The sequence below is a fragment of the Ascaphus truei genome, chromosome 5 (assembly GCF_040206685.1).
Source record: "Ascaphus truei isolate aAscTru1 chromosome 5, aAscTru1.hap1, whole genome shotgun sequence".
Lineage (NCBI taxonomy): Eukaryota > Metazoa > Chordata > Amphibia > Anura > Ascaphidae > Ascaphus > Ascaphus truei.
Genome location: NC_134487.1, coordinates 32,988,312 through 33,009,755, shown reverse-complemented (window position 1 = coordinate 33,009,755; position 21,444 = coordinate 32,988,312). Strand labels below are relative to the sequence as shown.

The window sequence follows — 21,444 nt, the reverse complement described above, 5'->3', positions numbered from 1 at the left end:
TTTTTGGCAATCTAGTGTATTTGTTTAGTCACCATCTGCTCCACTATCGAGTTACAGCACCCATCTCATTAGGATGCCACAGCCCTGGCATATTGGACAGTGGCTATAGGTAGGGTCTCCAAAGATCCACAGTGTTCGTTATGGAAGGTACAAATGTAGAAGGCCTAATTATTTATTATGAAGGAGAAGGAAATCATTTAGGCACACGGTCTTGCAAAAAAGTGGTTTATTTAGCAATAAACACTACCAACATTTCGACTGCATAAGCAGTCTTTATCAAGGTGAGGGTTACACAACAAACAACCAAGTGGAATATATATACCCTATGCACTCACCTATCACCTTGCTACTGATGTCCCTCGGCGCAAAAGTTGAATTCCCGTGTCACCACGGCGCCGACGTAGGTCCACGCATGCGGTCAACGCATGAGCCCCAAGAGGCACCCCGCGCATGTGCACAGCGTGTGCTGCGCATGCGCGCAGAACACAGGCCTACCATCAGCACACCTGTGCACACATGTGCACAGTGCGCAGGCACATCAGAGGACTGCCGCGCATGCGCACAACGCAAGAGCCACGTGCACCGACCAACAGGTGGCATACTGTGCACATGCGCAGTGGTCCTCTGATGCGCCTGCATGCTGTGCACATGCGCGGCGTGCTGATGGTGGACCGCATGCGTGGACCCCTGTAGTGAGGTGATAGGTGAGTACATAGGGTATATATATTCCACTTGATTGTTTGTTGTTTAGCCCTCACCTTGATAAAGACTTTTTATGCGGTCGAAAAGTTGGTAGTGTTTATTGCTTAATAAACCACTTTTTTGCAAGACCGTGTGCCTGGATGCTTTCCCCCTCCTTCGTGACTTCTTAGGGGTAGTGCAAGATCTTCCCCATTTCCACGTGCACCAGCAATTTACCTTGATTGCTGTTGCAATTGTGTACCTGTTATCCTCTCTGTGTTCTCTAAGTATTTCTTATAGCAGGATATGTTGGTTTTCTAGGGGGGAAATGTCATATGCTACATCTGTTTGCACGATTCCTTAAGTGTTTGGAGTGGTTTGTAGACTACTATCAGCATCACAGAAAAATATAGAAAAGTGCAACCTGTTGTGAAAAGGTGATCACATATAAAACTAACTTTCCCTGTAGCCAAGGTAATAGCTGTCACCATTAGAGGTGCAACCAGAAGTCAAACAAAAACTCTAAAGCACAGTGGAGAGGGAAAATGTGGTGTTTTCTGTGCAGATAAATGGTCCCCATTAGAGTATAACCTCACAGAGTGATATTGGTTTAACAAATTGGAAAAAAGTTATTTTAGAAGGAATCCTCTTTTTTGTATCCCTTGTAAGAATGCTTCTGCAGGTGCTTGGACTCAAAGACCATCATGCCAGCATGCAAGCAGGTGCTTGGTATCAAAGGCATGTAAGAGATGGGGAAAAAGCCAGCATAGTGTAATCCTGTTTAATAAAAATTTCTAAAACATAATAGAGATGCACATCGCACTCATGTTATCAGCTTAAAATGCGCATCTAGAGTACACTAACAAAAATGATTTTAGTGGCTCTGGACGAATGCAAAACATCAATTATAAATACAGGGCCTCATGCAGAGAGCATAGAATTTTAAAAATGGCGAATTTCATAAAAAGTAGCTTTTTTGGAGAGTTTTATTCTCCATATGCAGAAAAGTGCGAATTCTGCTATGTTTAACATGGATGCGTGTGGCGAGTTTAAATTGGCGAGATGCGCGCTTCAGAAACGTGTAAATACAAATTCGCGCCTTTTTTTTCCCCTTTACTATAGGCGGCGAGCGCCATCTTGCCATATTTTCGTGGCGCGGCAAAAATGCGAGAATCGCGCCTTTTTTTGGCGCGAACAGCCGCTACTTGCCGTTCGCACCTCTCTGCATTCGGAGAGTTTTAAAAATGGCGCGATGGAGGTTCTCGCCAGCCGCGAGGCGAGTTTTAAACATAGAAATAAAAAAATGGCGCGTTTTTCGCAACTCGCCATTTTATGCCGTTTTCTGAGGGAAATTGAACAAAAAATGGCGAGTTTTGAAATAACGATGCTCTCTGCATGAGGCCCACAGTATGGTATTCAATATACACTGTCAGCATCCAGTGACCTAGGATCCAACTGACTAGATACTGACGGTGAATATCGCGATACCACGTTCCACAGAAGGAAACTGCAAGAAATGCAGAAGAGGAGACTTGTACCCGGGACCACGGTGCATAGAAAACATCTCAGTTCACCTTCATGCTGAGTCAGTTATACTCTAAATGCACATTTTAAGCTGATAACATGTGAGTGCGATTTTTATTAAACAGGATGTCAATTTACTGTAGTAATCATAAAAATATAGTAATCAATGTCACGCAAAAGACATTAAGAGCACACAATAAATTTCCTTAAAGATACCATTATGTAAGTGTAGTAAATAATTCTAATACAGTTTATGAAAATTAAACTGGACATTACGTACCGGGATTTAAAGAAAACATGAAGAGTTGTACTGGAAAATAATACTCAATAATGCTTTCAGCATCTCTATCTGTTGCTAATATCACTTCTATTATAGCTCCAACAAGAGTATTTTCCGGCACCTCAATGGTATCACCAGGGATTTTCCTACACAACAGTAAAGACTTTTAGTCTACATATCTAGGGTGCATTCATTCATTTAAAGGGTTTAGGTATATAAATTATGCAATGATTTTGATTTAAGCCACAATAAATATATGTATATTTAGTATGATTACATATTCATGTCTTCACAAAATTGTTGACAGTGTTATCTTCATTGTTGCAAAATATCCCACTGCTCACAATTTTGCAAATGTTACTAATTTTCATTAGAATTTCCCTGAAATTTTAAAGGTAATGAAGTGGAGTAAGTAATTTATTTATTTATTTATTTATTTATAAAATATTTTACCAGGAAGTAATACATTGAGAGTTACCTCTCGTTTTCAAGTATGTCCTGTATGTCAAGTATGTATTTTCATTTTGCAAATTGATCATTTTTTTTCATTATAGTTTACCATTGATTGACAATGTGGCTATCCAGTCCCCCATTGAGACGGCCTAGGTAGCCACAGTGACAATCATGGGTTGTATGGCTATAATGTATTTGAAATGTATTTTTAATGTTATGCTGCTTTTATAAATACATGTATAATTTTGTTATGGTTAATGCCTAAAAGCACAATTAGCCATATTTGGCTAATAGGGTTATTGGGCATTAGTCTAGAGGAAGGGGTATGTATGTTTGGGGGGTGGGTGAAGGGGGTTGTTGCTCTGGGGGGGGGGGGGGGATGGTTAGACCTCACCAGGTGTGTTGGTGCCTGTGGTATACCTTGGTAACCACTGGCCTAAAATGGGTTCATGCTCTTTTAATGTATCAGGACCTTAGATTACTGTATATGAATTCTTGAAAATAAGACCAAAACAGTAACTCTAAACTTGCATACAGTAATTGTTAACTATTCATAATAAAATGGAATACATTTGTTTTTTTCAATATATTTAATATTTCCTCTATATGAAATGACTAAAATAATAATACATACATTATATTGCATATGCAGTATATTAAATAATTACCATAATCACAATTCCCCACTAGAGGTGTGCAAAATTTTAAGACATCTGCCCAATTACAGATGTAGTAAGTCTTAACATCTGTGGTCATGGCACCAAAGAATTGACACTGCGGGGGGCCCCATTAAGAAGCATGGACAACGCAGTGTGATCGTGGCAGACACTCTCCCCAGCACCGCAGACTTTTGCTTGTTCAGATGACCCTTTATACCACCATTTTCATGTATTTTAGCATAATTTCATGCAGTTTGAAGCAAAGTATTAACTTTTGCAAAAACGTGATACTAAGGAAAAAAAAGCTACAAAAAAAATGTACAATACAAAGCAAATTTGAAGACATTCACACATCTCTGATCACCATCTATATGAATGAATCACCATGCACCAAATGTGAAAGCATGCAAGAAGGATTGCCAAAACTGTCTTATGGTTGATTATTCATAGAGGTATAAACAAAAGAGAACACAATGCTTACTCAAATATTGGAGCCTCATCATTTGTGTCATTAATGTTGATTATTAGCCCCCCTTCACAAGAGAGACCACCTGTATCGGTCACCATTATTAGGAGTCTGAATTCCTAAAATAAAAACACATTAAGACATATTTGAAGTGCATTTAACTGGGTTTTCTTTGTACATGTGTTGGACTGTAGTTCCTACTCCGTTTAACATTTATTTTGTGAAAACAAAGTTCTAAAGTTGATACATTCACATTTCTTACATTTGAGGTTTCACAGAATCATGTTCAGATGACTGTTACAGTATGCATGTTGGTCCACTAATACTGTTGGTGTCATAAACAGGTGGAAAAAGAGAAGGTGCACTCACATAATTTCCAGAGCATTGGCCTCGGGTGAACACCCTGCACCTAATTTGGTGCTAGTAGTAATAGGTATAGTTCACTCAAAAGAGGTGGAACATAACGGCACTCCAGAGGACTTTGTTATAATAAAGTGATTAAAGATTTATTGATAGATCAATGTTTCGGTCCATAACTTGAACATTTATCAAGATACTTAAACAGCTAACATACTACAGGTACAATAAGGTACTAAGTGGGTGTGTTCACGTGAAAAAAAAGTATCATTACGTGTTTTTGGCGCCAACATTTAAATACGTGGTTGCCAATTAACCATTGCTCAACAAAGGTGATAAAGACATATCAGGAAAACAGTGATATCATGTAGTGTTTAAATTAGTGTTCTACATAAAACAATTGTGTAATGAAAATAAAAACAGAATGTTACAATATCAATCACCAGGAACCACGACAAGCTAAAGTCCCAAAATGACGTTTATTGTATAAAGCAGCTGTGCGCAAACAGGGGGATGCCCCCCAGGGGAGGCGGAAGATTTTGCTGGGGGGGTGGGGGGCACGGGTGGTTACAGGGACCCGGCGCTCTTCTCCACAGCATTTAAATTAAATGCCGGGGAAGGCATGAGGCCTCTGTAACTTACTTACCTGCTGCCAGCCGGTTCTTCGGCAAAGTATCAAATGACGCTGAACATGACCCCTGCACGCCGGAAAGGAAGGTAGTGGGGGCGCGAGAACTGGAGGAGTAAACAGGGGGGCGCAGCACGAATAGTTTGTGCACCCCTGGTAAAAAGTATCGCCCTAGATTAGACCACTAGAGAGTAACATTGATCACGCCTATTTTTTTAGATTAACGTGATTCCAGATTGTGCAACTAAAAGGGGGTAGACTGGGTACTCATCTTGGGGTTTGTAGTCAGACAACAGTGTCATGTCACAGGTGGTGATGGAGACAATAGGTTGCCATCAGTACTGCAGACAAAAACACCACAAAATTGGCTTTAAAGCTGAAGTTCAGTCAATATCCTGCATGTGTGTTTTTTTTAATAAAACAGTTCTGTAGTAAGAAAAAATACTTTTAGCATTTTCTGTTTTTAAAAAAACAACTTTGAAAGACCAATTTTCTTGTATTCTATTTTAACAGCCATTCATGTCCTGTCACAAGCCCTGGCACACCCCTTTGTCAGCCCTGCCCTCCCTCTTGCTCATGAATATTCATGAGCTTCCACTGACTGACAGAAGCAGATGAAAAACATATGCCATATCTAAAGATATCGCCAAATTTCGCCGATTAATATATGGAGAACAAATTGACTGGCAGCTATACAGTTCTTTAGGTAATTAGAGATTGCCCACATGAAACTATTGAATTAAAAAAAAAAACTGAACTGCAGCTTTAATGTTTTTAAATAAATCATGACACAGTGTAATATGTCATGTGTTGTTGTTCATCTGAGGTTGTATTTACCTAATTTTAAGACCTGCTAAGGAACAGATGATTGTTATTATTTCCTGATATGTAAAACCATAGAATTCAAAGAGGGTGTACTTTCTTTTTCACACAACTGTAAATCCGGATGGTGATGTTATATAAATGTTGCCTCATACGGGGCCGATGAGGGTTTCCACCAGGGGGAGAATGTAGCCCCCCTGCTATATTTCTCTGACCTAGTATTGTAAGTCCTGGTAATATCAGGCAATGCTAGTTTTAATCCCCGCACACATGGCGTAGCATGTAGGTCAGACTTCCCTAAAGTTACAAAGTTGCAGTTTTCAAGCATTTGTCTGAAAACAATTGGAGTCACATGCCAGGGGAGTGGGCTTGCTCTGGTGGGACCTGCCCAGTTAATGGGGCAAAGGAGGTGGCCACACCCCTGGTATAAAAAGTGACTCCCATGTTAATTAGTTCTGTTCTGGCTGTTCTGCTTTGCCCCTTAGGGGGTAAGGTTCTGATCCAGTTCTGTGCTAGCCATGGGCTGGGGATGAGAAATTATGTGCAAACAACCTGGGGGCCGCAAGGGTCCAGAATGGGGTACCTCTCTCATGAGAAGGGTTATGGAAAGACTGTATGACCTATGCTGTGAGAACCCCAATAACCCCTATTGTACTGTTGCTGGCATTCCAGATTGATTCTTTTCTTCTCAGAAGTCCCAGTGGGGATGAATCCCTGCCCAGGGCCCTACAGGTGGAGGCTCTGCACCACAACCAAGGAATCTGTACCCCAAGCTCCCTACATTGCAGAGACTCCACCTTCTGGGAACCAACAGGTGAGCACGACAGCACCATATCACCTATTTACCAGAAATTCTCCATGGGGGGGGGGATAGGAGTGTTACATACATTTTACTTAAATGCATTTGATAATTAAAAAGCTATCTTCACCTCATAACCTGCTTCAAAATCTAAGTCTGCAGCAGAACGTCTGAAAACAAATCCAGATGTTGGATCCACATCAAAGAAAATCCCATTTTGAGTTGGTCCAGAGGATTGTGATTGTAATGTATACTGTAAGAAAAAGTAAATTACATCATAAGATTTAACATGAGTATACTGAACAGAAAGTTGTTAGTAGTTGTCAGCATTTGCCACACCTGTATTGTGCACATCGCACTCATGATGCAGCATGATCTATGGGGTGTTGCCGTGGTGGTACATTGTGTGTTTCCTCCCTCCACTGTTTTGGTTAATAATAATAAAAAAAATTAAATGACTTAATATTATAACACATAAGGGGAATAAGCACTTCAGACATAAAACAATAGGAAAAGGAATTTCTATCCAAAGAGCTTATAATCTAAGTTGTAAGGGGAGATAACTTAAAGAGACAGTAGGAGTGTATTAAGCTAAGTGCATCTGAAAGTGGACAAGGTCAGTGTATATTTGTTTAAAAACATGTATTAATATCTGTAACAGGGACTTAAGCCTGTTTAAATAAAGCTGCCTCTAGTGGTCTGAAAATCCAGCAGAGAGCTAGTTAATTGCAGCTAGTAAATTGACCAACTCCACCTGGGGACAGACCAAAGAGATTCCTTAGCACAGACACATTGTGCTGACCCAGGAAAAGTGAAACTACTTAGCACACAACTGTGCTGACAAAGGAGAAGGAGGACTCCTTAGCACCCAACTGTGCTGACATAAGTCTTGAGCACACACCAAGGCACCACTGACCTGAAGGGCCACATGCTTTAAGGTACCGCTTGAGTTTTTGGGATTGTACGCTGGTAAGGGGCTTTTCCTTCCAGTCTACAGATGATGGGAACTGGGGAGGGAGCTAGCCCTTACAAAGGGATAGATGTTTGTTGCTTTGTTTTTTTTTGGTTTTGTATGCTGTACAGTGTTTAAAGGAACAGGCTCAATAAATCCATGATATAATTTCCCCGAAACTGTCTCCTTGTGTGTACAGACAAGCCAACAAGTATTCTAAAACTTGCCGTAAACTTGCCTTAAACTAGCCAGATACATGCTGGGTACATGCTGGCACATTTCAGTGACATTTCTGCAGAGGCTAATGGCCCATCGGATTAACACAGCAGGAGTTCCTGGCATTCCCCCTGCTGTTAATCCGATGGGCCATTAGTCTGTCTGCAGAAATGTGTGACATTTTGCAGCATGTACCCAGCATGTACCCAGCATGTACCCAGCATGTACCCAGCATGTACCCAGCATGTACCTGGGTCTTTTTGGAGATTGCCCCAGGTTTGTTGTAGAATAATCGTCGGCACTACAGTACGTCTGCACCTGCCTCTTACAATATTATTAACATTTTTAGCATTGTTAAAATAAACATATTGCATCTCTTAGCTCCTGTAAATCTTATTTTTTAGGCTGTCTTTCAGTTTAATGTGTAATTTGTATTTTAATTATAGGATCTTTATGTTATTAATGTTTGTGAAAAATTTACATTTTCATTGCAAAATGTTTTTTTGTAGAATAAGGCTATTTTTGTTTTATTGTAAAAGCCTTGGTAGTTTGTTTATCACCAACACATTAGCAATCTTTTGATACTGCCAAATGATTTGTCTTTAGTCAAATGACCCTTCCAAATGTCATTGCTACTGTACCTTCCCTTATTGTTTACGTTTTGCACTAGTTAGGGAAGACTACAGCACTTATCCCCACAGAAGCAGTTTATCAGGCTTTTGTTCGTGTTGACTTACTAAATCCCCTAAATAGTAAGTTGTGAAACTGCTTCTCCATGTCAGGGAAGCTCTAATGAAAATATTGGAGAAATAAATGGAGCTTTACTTACGTGTACACAGAGTAGTGGCATTACAGCACATTGAATAGGGGCTTAAGTGATCGTTTTTTTGGGAGAAGTAATGAGGCAAGGAAAATCCTCTACTGCCATTAAATAGAACACTACCCTCTTCATTGTAGAATGTCCAGTACAGAGAAGTGTTAGAAGTCTGTTCAGCAGACAAAGCTTACTTTTAGGTGTAAAATAGACAACATTACATATTATTTTTGTTTCTTTAAGATTGCCAAATAACATTGCAAGCCAGTTATGAAACACCAATAAACTCACTCTCAGTGGATCAGAATTTTCATCAGTTGCACTAACACGATAAAAATTGCGAAACATTGGGAAATTCTCCTCAATATTTATAGTATCTGGAAAACAAAGTTCAAGAGAATTTTGTTGGGGATTTATTTGCTTAATTTCTTTACCGATACACAAAAAATAAGTTGTATGAGTGCAAATACCTTAGTTATTTCAATGTCAATCTGCTTGTGCCAAACAAGATAACATTTGCTTTTCCTTGAGTAGTACAAATTATAATTTTCTTCTAGATGTTGCTTTCATATCTCATTCACATAAATTATTATGGAATAAACCAGCAGTTTTTATTTTCAAAATATATTTTAGCACCATAATGAATCTTCTAAGAAAATTCCGATAATACCTCCAGAAACAGTGTATCTCTGGTATCATGTGAGTATTCTAACCTCATTTACGCAAGTAGGAAAAACGTAGCATGTACAATACCTGTATAGCAATGTCACTGCACCATTTGAGTACAATTGCCCAAAGCAGTGTTAAATCTATGGGGCTGGATGTGTATGGATCAATATTTGCCCAGTGGGCATCAGATTCTGGCATAAGGGGATTGCAACAATATTTTCAAAAGCTGCGATTAATTCCTTTGTCGTAAGAGGGACCCACACTGCATTGCTCTGCTTATTAAATATTTTCATGTCTGACTCCTTTGCCATCTGTCTTTCTCTGGCTCATTTTCTAAATGTAAAATAACAATTTTTCAGCGGAGTCAGAAAGAGTGAGCACTTAAACAGCAAATGACACCTATTTATTCAGACACACTGGATATACTGTATTTTAAGAGAAGCTTTCAAGAATAATACTCTTTACCCTACAGTAGGCCAAGCAGTAATGGTCTACAAATAAGAACAGCGGAGAGGCAATTGTAAGGATTAGAGGAGCAGTGATCATTCAAAAAGTAAAAAAAGGAACGGAAAATGGAACAAAAGATTCAGAGAGAAGGTGTCAGGCAGCAAGGCAAAAATGAACACATTCAAGTTTATAGATATTTTTTACAATGTTTCAAGAATCTGATATCCTATGGGTGTAGCCAATTCAAAAGTAGAAATGCAGGGGGCACTCATGAATTAAAGAAAATTGTGTCTTTATTGAGGTTACATATTCCTCCTATGCATTTTGATTCCAGCTGGGACCATCGTCCGGGCTTGACGACGTCCCATCTGGGACTGAAACTCGTAGGAGGAATAGGTATCCTCAATAAAGACACCTTTTTTCTTCAATTCACGAGGGCCCCCTGCCTATCAACTTTTGAATCTGTTCCAATATGGGATCTACTGCACAATTAGACCCCCGATAGCATATGGTGCACCAACATTATTCGTTCTGGTACAGTCAAGTACTAGGAGTGCATGCTCTTACAAATTTTTCTCTAACTATATTTGTAGCCAACGTTATTGTACCCATTATCACACGGCAACGTGTTTCTGCTGGTGTGAGATTTAGCACGTTATCGTGCGGTATTCAATTCAATATAGCCATGAAATGCAAAATTGCATGATTTGACTTTTTAGTGCCTTACTACAACTGTGTCTGCACCAGTACCGTATCACTCGTTAAACTGGAAATCTCTGAGACTACAACATGTTAAATGGCTCACGCGTTATTGTGATAGGTGACCTGCTATCAAATAGGTGATCATGTTTAAAACTGTTATTATAATGGGGTTAATCACTAAGCGACAGTAACTGCTGATAAGTGAGTGACTTTCTTTGACAAGTATTGCTACTATTTGCATTGTGGTTATCTGCCGCATATTAACAGTTATACAAATACTTTGTTTTCTTTATCACATTTGAACATTATTTGTTCATTGCACACAAACAGGAACAGACAAGCAGAGTCGTGAAACACAGGAAGAGCAAACATCCAACTTCTAAAAAGCTGGACAATAATTTTACGGTAACTGGAGTGTCTTACAATTCTTAAAAAGGACATTTAAGCTGCAGCTCTTAAAGCAAATATGAAATATATGCAAAAGACCTCTGTAAACATAAGATCATATTTGGAAGTAATGTATGACAAACATGAACATAATACTTATTGTTAGCTTGAATCGTTTTAGTGCCGGCGTTGTCAGATACTTTAGAACTGAAAAGACTACACAATTATCACTTTCCCCCTCTTCCCTTTGGTCATCCAACGAATTAATTAGGCCTAAATTAACTAAACTGTTTCAAAGCGATATAACATTTTATATTAAGAAGGCATACTATTATATTATGGCATACTGTAGCATAGTTTACTACATGAGTGGAAAACTCCAGTCCTCAAGAGCCACCAAAATATCAAGTTTTAAGAATAGTCGTGCTTCAGCACAGGTGACTCACTCAGTGGCTCAGTCAGAATGACTGAGCCACTGATTGAGCAACCTGTGCTGAAGCAGGGATTTTTCTAATACCTGACCTGCTGGTAGCACTTGAGGACTGAAGTTGGCCACCCCTAGTTTACTATATCAGGGCCCTAAAGTTGTTTATAGTACTGGAAAGATACAATTTCAATTAGAATACGTACATTATTACATATAAGCATTAGAGACGGGCGAATGTTTTTGGGGAATTTGAATCGGAAAAGGTGGTGGGACGGGCACTGCTAATTAAAACAGGCTGGAGGCAAGGTGCTACAAAAAAGGGTACTTTATTACTGCATAATAGCCAATATAAAAAACAAGGAGGGTCCTCTGACGCGTTTCGTCCCTTACGGGGACCTTAACAAAGAATTTGAATCCACTGGTTCCTTTGGTCCACGGATTTCAGAAGATCAATCTCAAAAAGGGCGATTCATGTTTTTTGCTAATTTGTTACTATTATTGCCAATACTCTCCGCGCATTCCGCAACCTGTCAACTGATTTGTAGAATCCAATCTGTGGATTCAGCTGAATCCGCGGATTGGATTCTACAAATCCATCGGGTTGTATCCAATGGCGGTTTTTGATGAACCCGCTTGGATTTAAACCAACCAAATCCGTTCGCGGATTTTACACCGTACAATGGATTTTGGGATGAAAATGTGAGAAAATTTGCTAAACGGATTTGTGTGGATTCGCCCATCTCTAATAAGCATATATGAATCGTCTTTGCCCTTTTTGCATTAAAGGAAAGGAAGAACAAGATGAAACACAATGTAAAGTTAACTATTTAAAAAAAAAAAAATCCAGAACCAAAGTATTATATTTTTTATTGCCCTTACCGATTTTCAGCACAAATTGAGCATTAGTACAATGTGGTGGTTTATTATTTTTTAATATGTTGACAGTGAGAACAGATCTTTCTTTTTCTGTACCTCCTTCTTTCGTGACAACAACCACTTGATAAATCCTTGGTTCAGTTTTATAGTTAAAAACCTTTTTAGTAGTAATTACTCCGGAATCTACAAAAACAAAACAAAAGACACAACTCACAGTTAGACATTTTTAAAGGGGAAATCCCGCTTAGTGTACTAGTTTCAGTGACATGTTTAAGTGAACCTGTCTGTATATGAATTACCCAAATCAGACACCTATACGTATTTAAAAAAAAAATCCTCTGGCATTCTATTCTTTTCCCCTTTTGTATGATGTCCCAGTGTGTTATTTATTTATTTATTTATTTATAAAATATTTTACCAGGAAGTAATACATTGAGAGTTACCTCTCGTTTTCAAGTATGTCCTGGGAACAGAGTAAAACAAATAATACATGGTTACAAGTACAGTTACATAAATGAACAGGATATACATTATATACAAGACATTGCGTGCACAGTTAAAGAAAATATATATTATGGGCGTATGAAACAGTTACAGACCAGGTTAAAATGTGAGACAGCCTTAGATTTGAATGAACTTAAACTGGTGGTGGATGTGAGAGTGTTAAGTGAGTGCTTGTACAGCCAGAGTCTCCGCTCACCACCTCCCCTTACCTTTAATAAGTGCAGGGTGCGCTAAGGGTAAAGAAAACACTTGATTGACCAACACTTCCCCATTCATCTTCTACTAAGAAATTCAGCTGGACCACTATGGTGGATTGCACCTTTAAGGATGAGTTTAGTGCATCTTACAAATGCTATTAGGGAGGAGGGGATATAACTCCTTCAGTGCTACAGAAATGTCTACTAGCACAGAAGGGGCAACACTTGGGGCTGGTGATCTGCTTCTAACAATGTAATTTGCATTATATATTAATATGAACAATTTTTATGTGTATTAAAAAATTATGTTATTGGTGGTAAAATGATTTAACAAAATAATTTATACAGCAACTCGTATCTTTCTTTTTATGCTGTAACATGTTCAAAACATCTACTCAAGTTTTATTTTTGAACTTGTTCAAAACGTATTTAGTTTTCTCTTAAAGAAAATAAAAGCTTAGAATCCTGATGAGTAAATATGAATGATTATATCATAATATCATCAAAAAGTATAACTAAAAGTGTTATGAACTTTAAGACTGCATTGCTTGTTTTTGTTATTTTTCCACAAAATATTTTTGGGAGGATTACCCAATTTGTCTAATAAAGGGTGTTTAAATAAATACAAACATCATAGGTTTTTTTAGGTTAATAACATAATTCCAGAGAATAAAGTGATATAATTTGGAGGTCATTCATTTATTATATGTAATTAAAAAAAAAACTATTTTCTTTGCTGCAACAAAAGGGTATATTTGTTTGGATCACCTTTGGATTACCAAACTTGAATCCTGAATCTAAACTTTAAGTGAACTACTTTTCTCAGGGTCATTGCAGAATTTATACTATATACTGTTGTACTCTAATAGGTTATTCATCTAAAGGGCAATAGTGCAGCTTGTGCACTACCAGACAGAAACTCTCAAGTCAATAGGCGTTTTCACGTGGTACAGCACTGCTGCATCCAAGCCAAAGTGGATTCTGGTGCAAACAGAATGCAAAAGATGCAGAACAAAACAGAACTAAGACTAAAATAAACTAAGGGTGGATTAAAAATAGCTAATGCCATAAAGAATATGAAACAACCCAAGTATGTTTGTTACATGTATGGTACATAGTTAGTTATTTTAAGTGTGGTTCTTATCAACTCATCTACGAACTTTCCACTGGTTTTCCTTTTTTGCAATTACGGTACTTTTTAGCTGTATTAACATTAAAAAATCCACCGCTTAATAATGTTAGAGAAATAAAATGATTAAACAGATTATCACAGAATACATTATTGGAGTACATTACTACTTACTATTCATTTTTTGTAGTTATTGATAAAAAAACAGAATACACAAAAATATCACAGTGACAGCACTGGCTAACTGGTTATGCGAGTCCTGTATTGTGGATGGCAAAAAGCCTTTGTGTAAAAGAAGATATTTTGGGAAAAGGTGCACATTTAATCAAGTTTATTAGTAGTTGGTTATCATAGGACAGTACCTTATTAGGAGAATGGAATTTCAAACCATATATTTACTTGCAGTACATTTCTCTTTAGTTAACATGCAGACATGCAATTACATGGCTATACAGTAGTTCATAATGAGGCAGTTCAATTGATGCAGTTAGCTAATGTATGTCACTAATTCAATAATTATACAAAACAATAAAAGATCATAATGACATATAACACTTACCTGGGTCAATGCTAAATGGTACATTTGTTCCTAGAATCAAGTATTGACTACCGGTTCCTCTGGCTACAGCTATTACTTGATGCACAGGTGTACCCTCCAGCAAATCGACAGGGTTTATGGTGAAGGAGAGCAAAGTTGCAGGCTGAGATATCACTGGTAATGGGCAGAAAAAAATGACATCATTAATGTGCTAGAGTTCTGCTGCAGGTCAGATGAATACAGAAATGAAAGGAATATTGTATGTGCACTAAAAGCTAATGGTTAATCCCCAAAACAGATCTACTTGACAGGAACAGGGTTGGATTTTTGTTTTTAGAAAAAAGCCTCTAGACAAGTGTCTCTCTGAGGGCAATATAATTATTTAATAGTCAAATTATCTATACACACTATTGCAGTATAGTGCATTGGAAATATTGTATTAACAGTGTCAGTGGGAACAACTGTAGCCAGGTACACCCTGGGCTTCTAATCTGCCCTGCCTAACACATACACCCTGGTATCAGCACAGGCAGTGTTAGGGTTAATCTCGGCCATCTGCAGTAAACAACTCCCTTGAGTGACAGGGAGGGTGGGCCTAAGGCCTGGATACTACCCTGTCAGGGGCTCAGACTTAGGACCCACCTCTGGTTACAAAAGGACCTGCAGTACCAAATTAATGGGGTTCTGGGAGTTGGAAGTGTGGAGCCAGAGCTCTGGTTCACCTTCCCCCCCTCCCCTCCCCTACTCCCCCCCGCCCCCCCCCTCCCCTCCCCCACTACACCATGGAGTGTGGGAGTGTGCAGCTACTCCACACTCCACCAGGGAGTGTGGGAGTCATGAATAAACCTTTGGGGCCTAAAGCCCTGGAGGTTGATTCCAGGGACCGCGTGAGAGTACATGTTGTTATACTGCTGTGTACTATGAAGAATAAAGAACCGTTCCTGTTTTATACTCCTACCTGAGGCTGCAGTATCTTCAGGGATAGAGTGAGTGTTTTACCCAGGGGACTGCACTTATTCCTATAGGCCCTGTGGGAATGGAGGTGCTGCAACACCAGGGAAAGAGCTGCCAGGATGTCTAAAACCTGTCCTGATTATCCCCACTACCACCGGCAAATGCTCAGAGCATCCTGTGAGCCATACAGGTAGCAGCAGTGATTCTCTCTTAGGATGGGGGAACATGGGTTACACAACAAAAGACACATATCGGTCAGACAGCAGTCACTTGTGTATATACAGTACATTCATATTTTACATTAGAAGAAACATTGAAAAACTGTACTTAAAAAAATGTACAGTACACTGTGGAATAAGGGATATGAACACCTTTTTTTTCATTTATAAAACAAATACTTATTTTAAAAAAAGTTTTAGTTTAACTATATATTTAAAAACGCTTTAAAAAAATATCAGTATGAATAAAAATTTTTGCAAAGACTCTATTAGAGAACTATCTACTGTAGCATTACTTGAAACTGGCGCAATGCCACGCCACAATCTGCATTCAGTTAAACCCATCAAATGAAAAAGTAATACCATCATTCTTTACATAAGCACTCCCCAAATTCTCTGCATTTCTAATTATCACTGGTATCTCCTCTCTCCTCTCTCCTCTCTCCTCTCTCCTCTCTCCTCTCTCCTCTCTCCCCTCTCCTCTCTCCTCTCTCCTCTCTCCTCTTCAGTACACTTTGATAAGTGACATTGACAGTTTTGAGCACTTTTCTAGTGAGTTTGCATGTGTAGCATTCAGAGAGCCCTGATAGAAAGTCTCTAGAAAACGGCTTCTTCCTGATCGGTAGCACTCTCGCAATGACAAACTGAGCAAGAGCTCAAAAAATGCTCAAACTCGCCTTTTTTTCAATATCGAGCTACTCAGGTAGCTCAGAGATGCACATCACTGCACCAACTCGCAGGTAACTCGCAGGTTCTGATCTCGCCACCTAAGAGTGGTGATATGGGATCTGCCATGTGACTGATGTAAAAAATGTATTCTTACCACATCGGATTGAAGCTGGTCTCCAGTGCTGACACACATTAATATCAGCTCCGGTGACCCTCTATGCTTCAATCTTGTATAATAAGAATAGATTTACAGACTGCTTCATTACCTTTGCGGATAACCACTAAGGTAATGAAGTGGTTAAATACCAGTGCCCGGTTTGTTGGAGGTAGAGGGGGTGGGTGAAGGGGGTAGTTGCCCCAGGGTGGGTGTTTATGCATACGGGAGGGTTGCCAGAGGCGCTAACCCCTTTATTACCTTAGCGGTACTACCGATAAGGTAATGAAGGGGTTAACCACTCCTGCTACCCACCCGGTAGGCCTAAACTCCCAACATGGGCCAAGAACTGCCTTCACTCCCTCTGCCTCAATAAACATTAAAAAACAACTAATACTACCCAATACACCGATTGTCAGTGTCATTACCTAAATGGGAGAAAATATAACCCCAATGGTAATGAATGGGCACCTGTGACGGCCTATCCCCTTTAGGGAAACTAACTCACTACTTCTGCCCTAACTAACGGGCTGTCAGCTAAGCTGATTGTCAGCCCCAAAACATGTCCTATTGTGTGCAAACAAAACAGTCTTTAGGCATGTAGTATAGTTTTAGATCTTATCTGGTATGTCGCAGGGATTCCTTCACAGGATCTCTATTTAGCTCCTTCTGCAAGTCAGGAACATCTTTTGCCCTAATCGTGCAGGCTTCTCTGTTATGTCGGGCTTTTGGTTCCCCACTGTTGCCAGGCAAAACCTTCTGGTCAACAAGGCCTGGATCCCAGCGGGCGGGAGCTCTGTAATCTGTGACCCTCTCACCGAGTCTCCAGCAGAGACACTGACAAGGTGTTACTTCCTGTCTTATAAACCCTGCACAATCAGGGGTTAATTATATCCACCTCTCAGCTTAGGTTGGAAACCTGTGCAGAGATTAACTCTATTAATTATTATATTATTATTAATTATGAATTATTATCCTCCTCCTCTCCCATCTGCTGCCGCACTTCCGCTCCCGCCTGCTCCTCCTCCGCTCCCGTCATCCACTGCACTTCCGCTCCCGCCCACTCCTCCTCCGCCCCCATCTGCCTCCCCACCTCCGCTCCTGCCCGCTCCTCCTCCGCTCCTGCCCGCTCCTCCTCCGCTCCCGACTTCCGCTCCTATCCGCCGCACCTCCACTGCTCCAGATCTCCACTCCCGTCAGCCGTACCTCTGCTCCTGCCCGCTCCTCCTCCGCTCCCGACCTCCGCCGCACTTCCGCTCCCACACGCCGCTGCACCACTGCTCCCGCCCGCTCCTCCTCTGCTCCCATTCGCCGCCGCACCTTTGCTCCCTCCCGCTCCTCCTCTGCTCCTATCTGCTGCCGCACCTCAGTGCCCGCTGCTCCTCCGCTCCCGACCTCCGCCGCACTTCTGCCCGCTGCACCTCCGCCCCCGCCCGCACCTCCTCCGCTCCCGTCCACCACACCTCCGCTCCTCCTACGCTCCAGCCTGCTCCTCCTCCACTCCCATCTGCCGCCGCACCTCTGCTCCTGCCCACTCCTCCTCTGCTCCTGTCTGCTGCCACACCTCCGCGCCTGCTCCTCCTCCGCTCCCGACCTCCGCCGCACTTCCGCCCGCCGCACCTCCTCCACTCCCGTCTGCTACACCTCCTCTCCCGTCCGCCGCACATCTGCTATAGAATCCTGCTGTCCCACACCGGCTGAAAGGTAAGTAATTAGATTTTCAAGTACTCTGACATTACCCGGCGCCGGGCCCACTTCTCAGTTGCCGGGTCTGGGTAATGTCCGGGTAGCTGGAAATGTGCCGGGTAACGCCGGGTACATGGTAATTCCGGGTACTCGATACACCACTAATCTACATCTCTCCAGAACTGATACATTTACTAGACCTTTCAACAGATTACTGTAGCAAATTACAAAATAGGCAACACTGAGGGTTTTGAATGTATACTAATGCTGTGGGGTTTGGTTACTAGAGATGAGCGAAACTGTCAAAATCTGATTTGCAAATTATCTGTCAAAATCCAATCCACACAATCCAAAGGCAGATTCGGGAACTAAAAAATCTAGCAAATAGATCCTAATCAACCCAGATCAGTTCCACACAGATTGTGTCAAACCCACCATTGATTTTTATATTAAATCTACCCTGATCTTCCGATGTAGTTTTGGGGTAAAGTGTCGCCTAGGGAAAAGGGAAACCTGGTCATATAATGTATCTTGTAAATGGTGCTATGCCATAAGATACTTTTTGGCTCATGTAAATAAATAAGGACCAAAGAGACTTGCCCAAGATCTCAATGATACTGAAATTCACCTGCTTATAATTAGTTTTCACCACTTAGAAACTGCAGCTCCTCAAACACGGCAGTACAAAGCATCAAGTGTTTACATTTTTTATAGTCCTGGTACTCCATCCGGTGAAAGCAAATTCAACCGAGTAAGAAATATTTTCTTGAAGTGTAAAACATTATCAGTTGTCGCACAGAAATCTACCTGAAAAAGACCTGTAATTTCCTCAGAATAACCGATTGCAGCCTTTTAACAGCATTAGTTATTCATATCAAGAAATATACCAAATATAAAAATATGTTTTTCGATGACAACTTCTTTCTATTAGTGGAATAAGGAATTTACAGTAGGTGTAAAAAATTACAATGAGATAAAAATGAGATTACAGAAACAATGCAAAATATAGCTTTTATTTTAACATGTGCCCTATATACAGTATGGCTATATCCCAGTATATCCTCATACATACTTAAATAGCAAAATGATGACGAAGCACCTCATCATTGAAGATATGGAACAAGTTATATGTTTTTATTTAGATTTTACTTAAAAATATGATCTGCAATATTGCTTAGTCCCTTTGTGGGATATAAATCAAGGTCTCCAAACAGCAAAAACCGGCGCAAAAAAATAGGGAAAACCAATAGTTTCACTCAATTGTGTATTTTCATTGATACAGTACTGTATGTCTGGTGCTGTGGCTTACAACCATTTTTTCTCTGGTTTCACAGCCAGGACACTTTGATAAGTTACCAGGGCTCATGCAATCCCAAAGAAGCCAATCGCACTGCGATGGACCGAAAACACCCATTGAAGTAAAGGAGTCCCGTCAACTTATTACTGCTCTGTATATGAAGCTTAATGTATTATACTGTACATACTGTATATAGAATAAGTTTAAGATCACATACTGTCGTTCATAATATCATGAGAAAATAAAACTTACCTGAAATGAAGGAAATAGCAAGAAGAGCTATTGTCTTTGTAGAAAACATGGTATTGCTCTATCAAGCAAGATACAGACAAATCTAAATAGCCGAGATCCTTGGTAATGATTCCCCTCTGTAACTCTTCTGTGGCACACTGCTGCTCTTTTTAAGGTGATCTAAAGTAAATAGATAATTGTACTATGTACATAATCATTGATAGCGGCCAATAGGGAGATGTTTACATTTGGCTCATTCATGTTTACTTTATAGTTGCTATGTTTCTTTCTACTACAATTTCTATGGACTAGGGGTGAGGCGTTCTCTTGATGTTAAGAGGAAATAAATTGACTGTAATTGCAACAAAAGAAAATGTCTATGCTGCTTAAGCAAACACATGGGGGTCACTTATAAAAGTGAGTAACAGTTTTTTGCTCCAGGGTTGCACCTCAGGAACCTGAAAGCAATTTTTCATTTTTTTTCGTTTTTTTTTTCTTTCTTGATACAAAGTTGGAACATATACTTTAGTGTTCAATTGAAACCCTCTGTGCAAGGAAAAAAAATACATCTACAAAATATAAATAAGGAGTTGGAAAAAGAATGCAAAAAGGTGCTAGAAACCTGTACGAGGTGAAAAAAACATCCACTCACTAATCTTAACAAACACCTCACATTTATACATAGAAAATCATAAAAGATACATCCACATCATCATCATGAGCAATTCACAAAAAGAAGGTGTAGATACATAAAAAGGACATTTCAAGAACAATCCCCTTAATCATCTTTAGTTTAAAACAAACTACTACTATTAATACCCTATTGATACAAGGAACGTTCATCTGCTATATGAAGAAGAAGAAGAAAAAGAAGAAGAAGAAGAAGAAGAAGAAGAAGAAGAAGAATGTTTTGAAAAAAAAACCTCAAGAAAATTAATTGAAAGCGCTATATAATTTTGCTATTTTTTTTTTTTTTTTACATTGTGAGTGAGCATTGTCTTTGTTGTTTATTAAAATTCATATATATATTTTACGGTTATAACTGTGGAGCACTCATTTTTTTGCTTTTTAAAAATTCTCAGTTCATGTGGTTCCTTCCCAGAGAAGCTGCCGTAGACTCTGGATTCAAATTGAGAAAACTCCACAAAAGTGTTTTAAACTATATATTTTTTCCTTTGTTCTTTCACTGACTTTTTCATACGATATATTTTTTCACTTGTTCATTTATTTTCTCTCTTTTTACACTTTCACTGTATTATCTTTAACACAGAGTTATTTATGTAGCACAGTATATATATATATATATTTTAAAAGCACACTATAAACATATATGGAAGTAAATAAGCGTCGACAAGACACTCCTTTTTTCATATATACATTCATACCCCAAAGATAATTGTTTCTCCATCATATCCTTCTTGAATCAAAACCAGTATTTCTTAAATATCCAATAGGGTTTATATTAACCAATTCCATGTCTTTTGAAACAAAATGATGTATTAATTGGACAAACAATGAGTAATTAAGAGACAGGGTATGTGCAAAAGTAAGTAAAACCCTGGTTTTATCAGCTAAATTAAAGGGGATAATTATAATCAGGTGTTTAACTAATTATATAGATCTTCAAGGGTGTTTTGCAGGCCCCTTCCTACAGTATATAGAGATCAGATAGCGAGTTTGGTCAGGTCTGAGCTTGTTCTTCACCATA

At 39.5% G+C, this 21,444-nt stretch overlaps 1 protein-coding gene across 2 annotated transcripts in view; it reads right to left on the bottom strand.

Moving 5' to 3' along the window:
- The window catches only part of LOC142494904 (cadherin-related family member 4-like), a 91,380-nt gene extending 71,480 nt beyond the window's left edge, over window positions 1–19,900 (bottom strand). For both annotated transcript variants that reach the window (XM_075599583.1, XM_075599584.1), the window contains exons 1-7: window positions 19,758–19,900; window positions 14,549–14,701; window positions 12,163–12,342; window positions 8,943–9,028; window positions 6,800–6,922; window positions 4,079–4,182; window positions 2,486–2,631 (exon numbers count right to left, since the gene is read on the bottom strand). In XM_075599583.1, the coding sequence (XP_075455698.1) occupies window positions 2,486–2,631; window positions 4,079–4,182; window positions 6,800–6,922; window positions 8,943–9,028; window positions 12,163–12,342; window positions 14,549–14,701; window positions 19,758–19,806 (841 nt within the window). In that variant the 5' untranslated portion in view covers window positions 19,807–19,900. The remainder of the gene's footprint in view (window positions 1–2,485; window positions 2,632–4,078; window positions 4,183–6,799; window positions 6,923–8,942; window positions 9,029–12,162; window positions 12,343–14,548; window positions 14,702–19,757) is intronic.
- Between the last annotated feature and the right edge of the window lie 1,544 nt (window positions 19,901–21,444).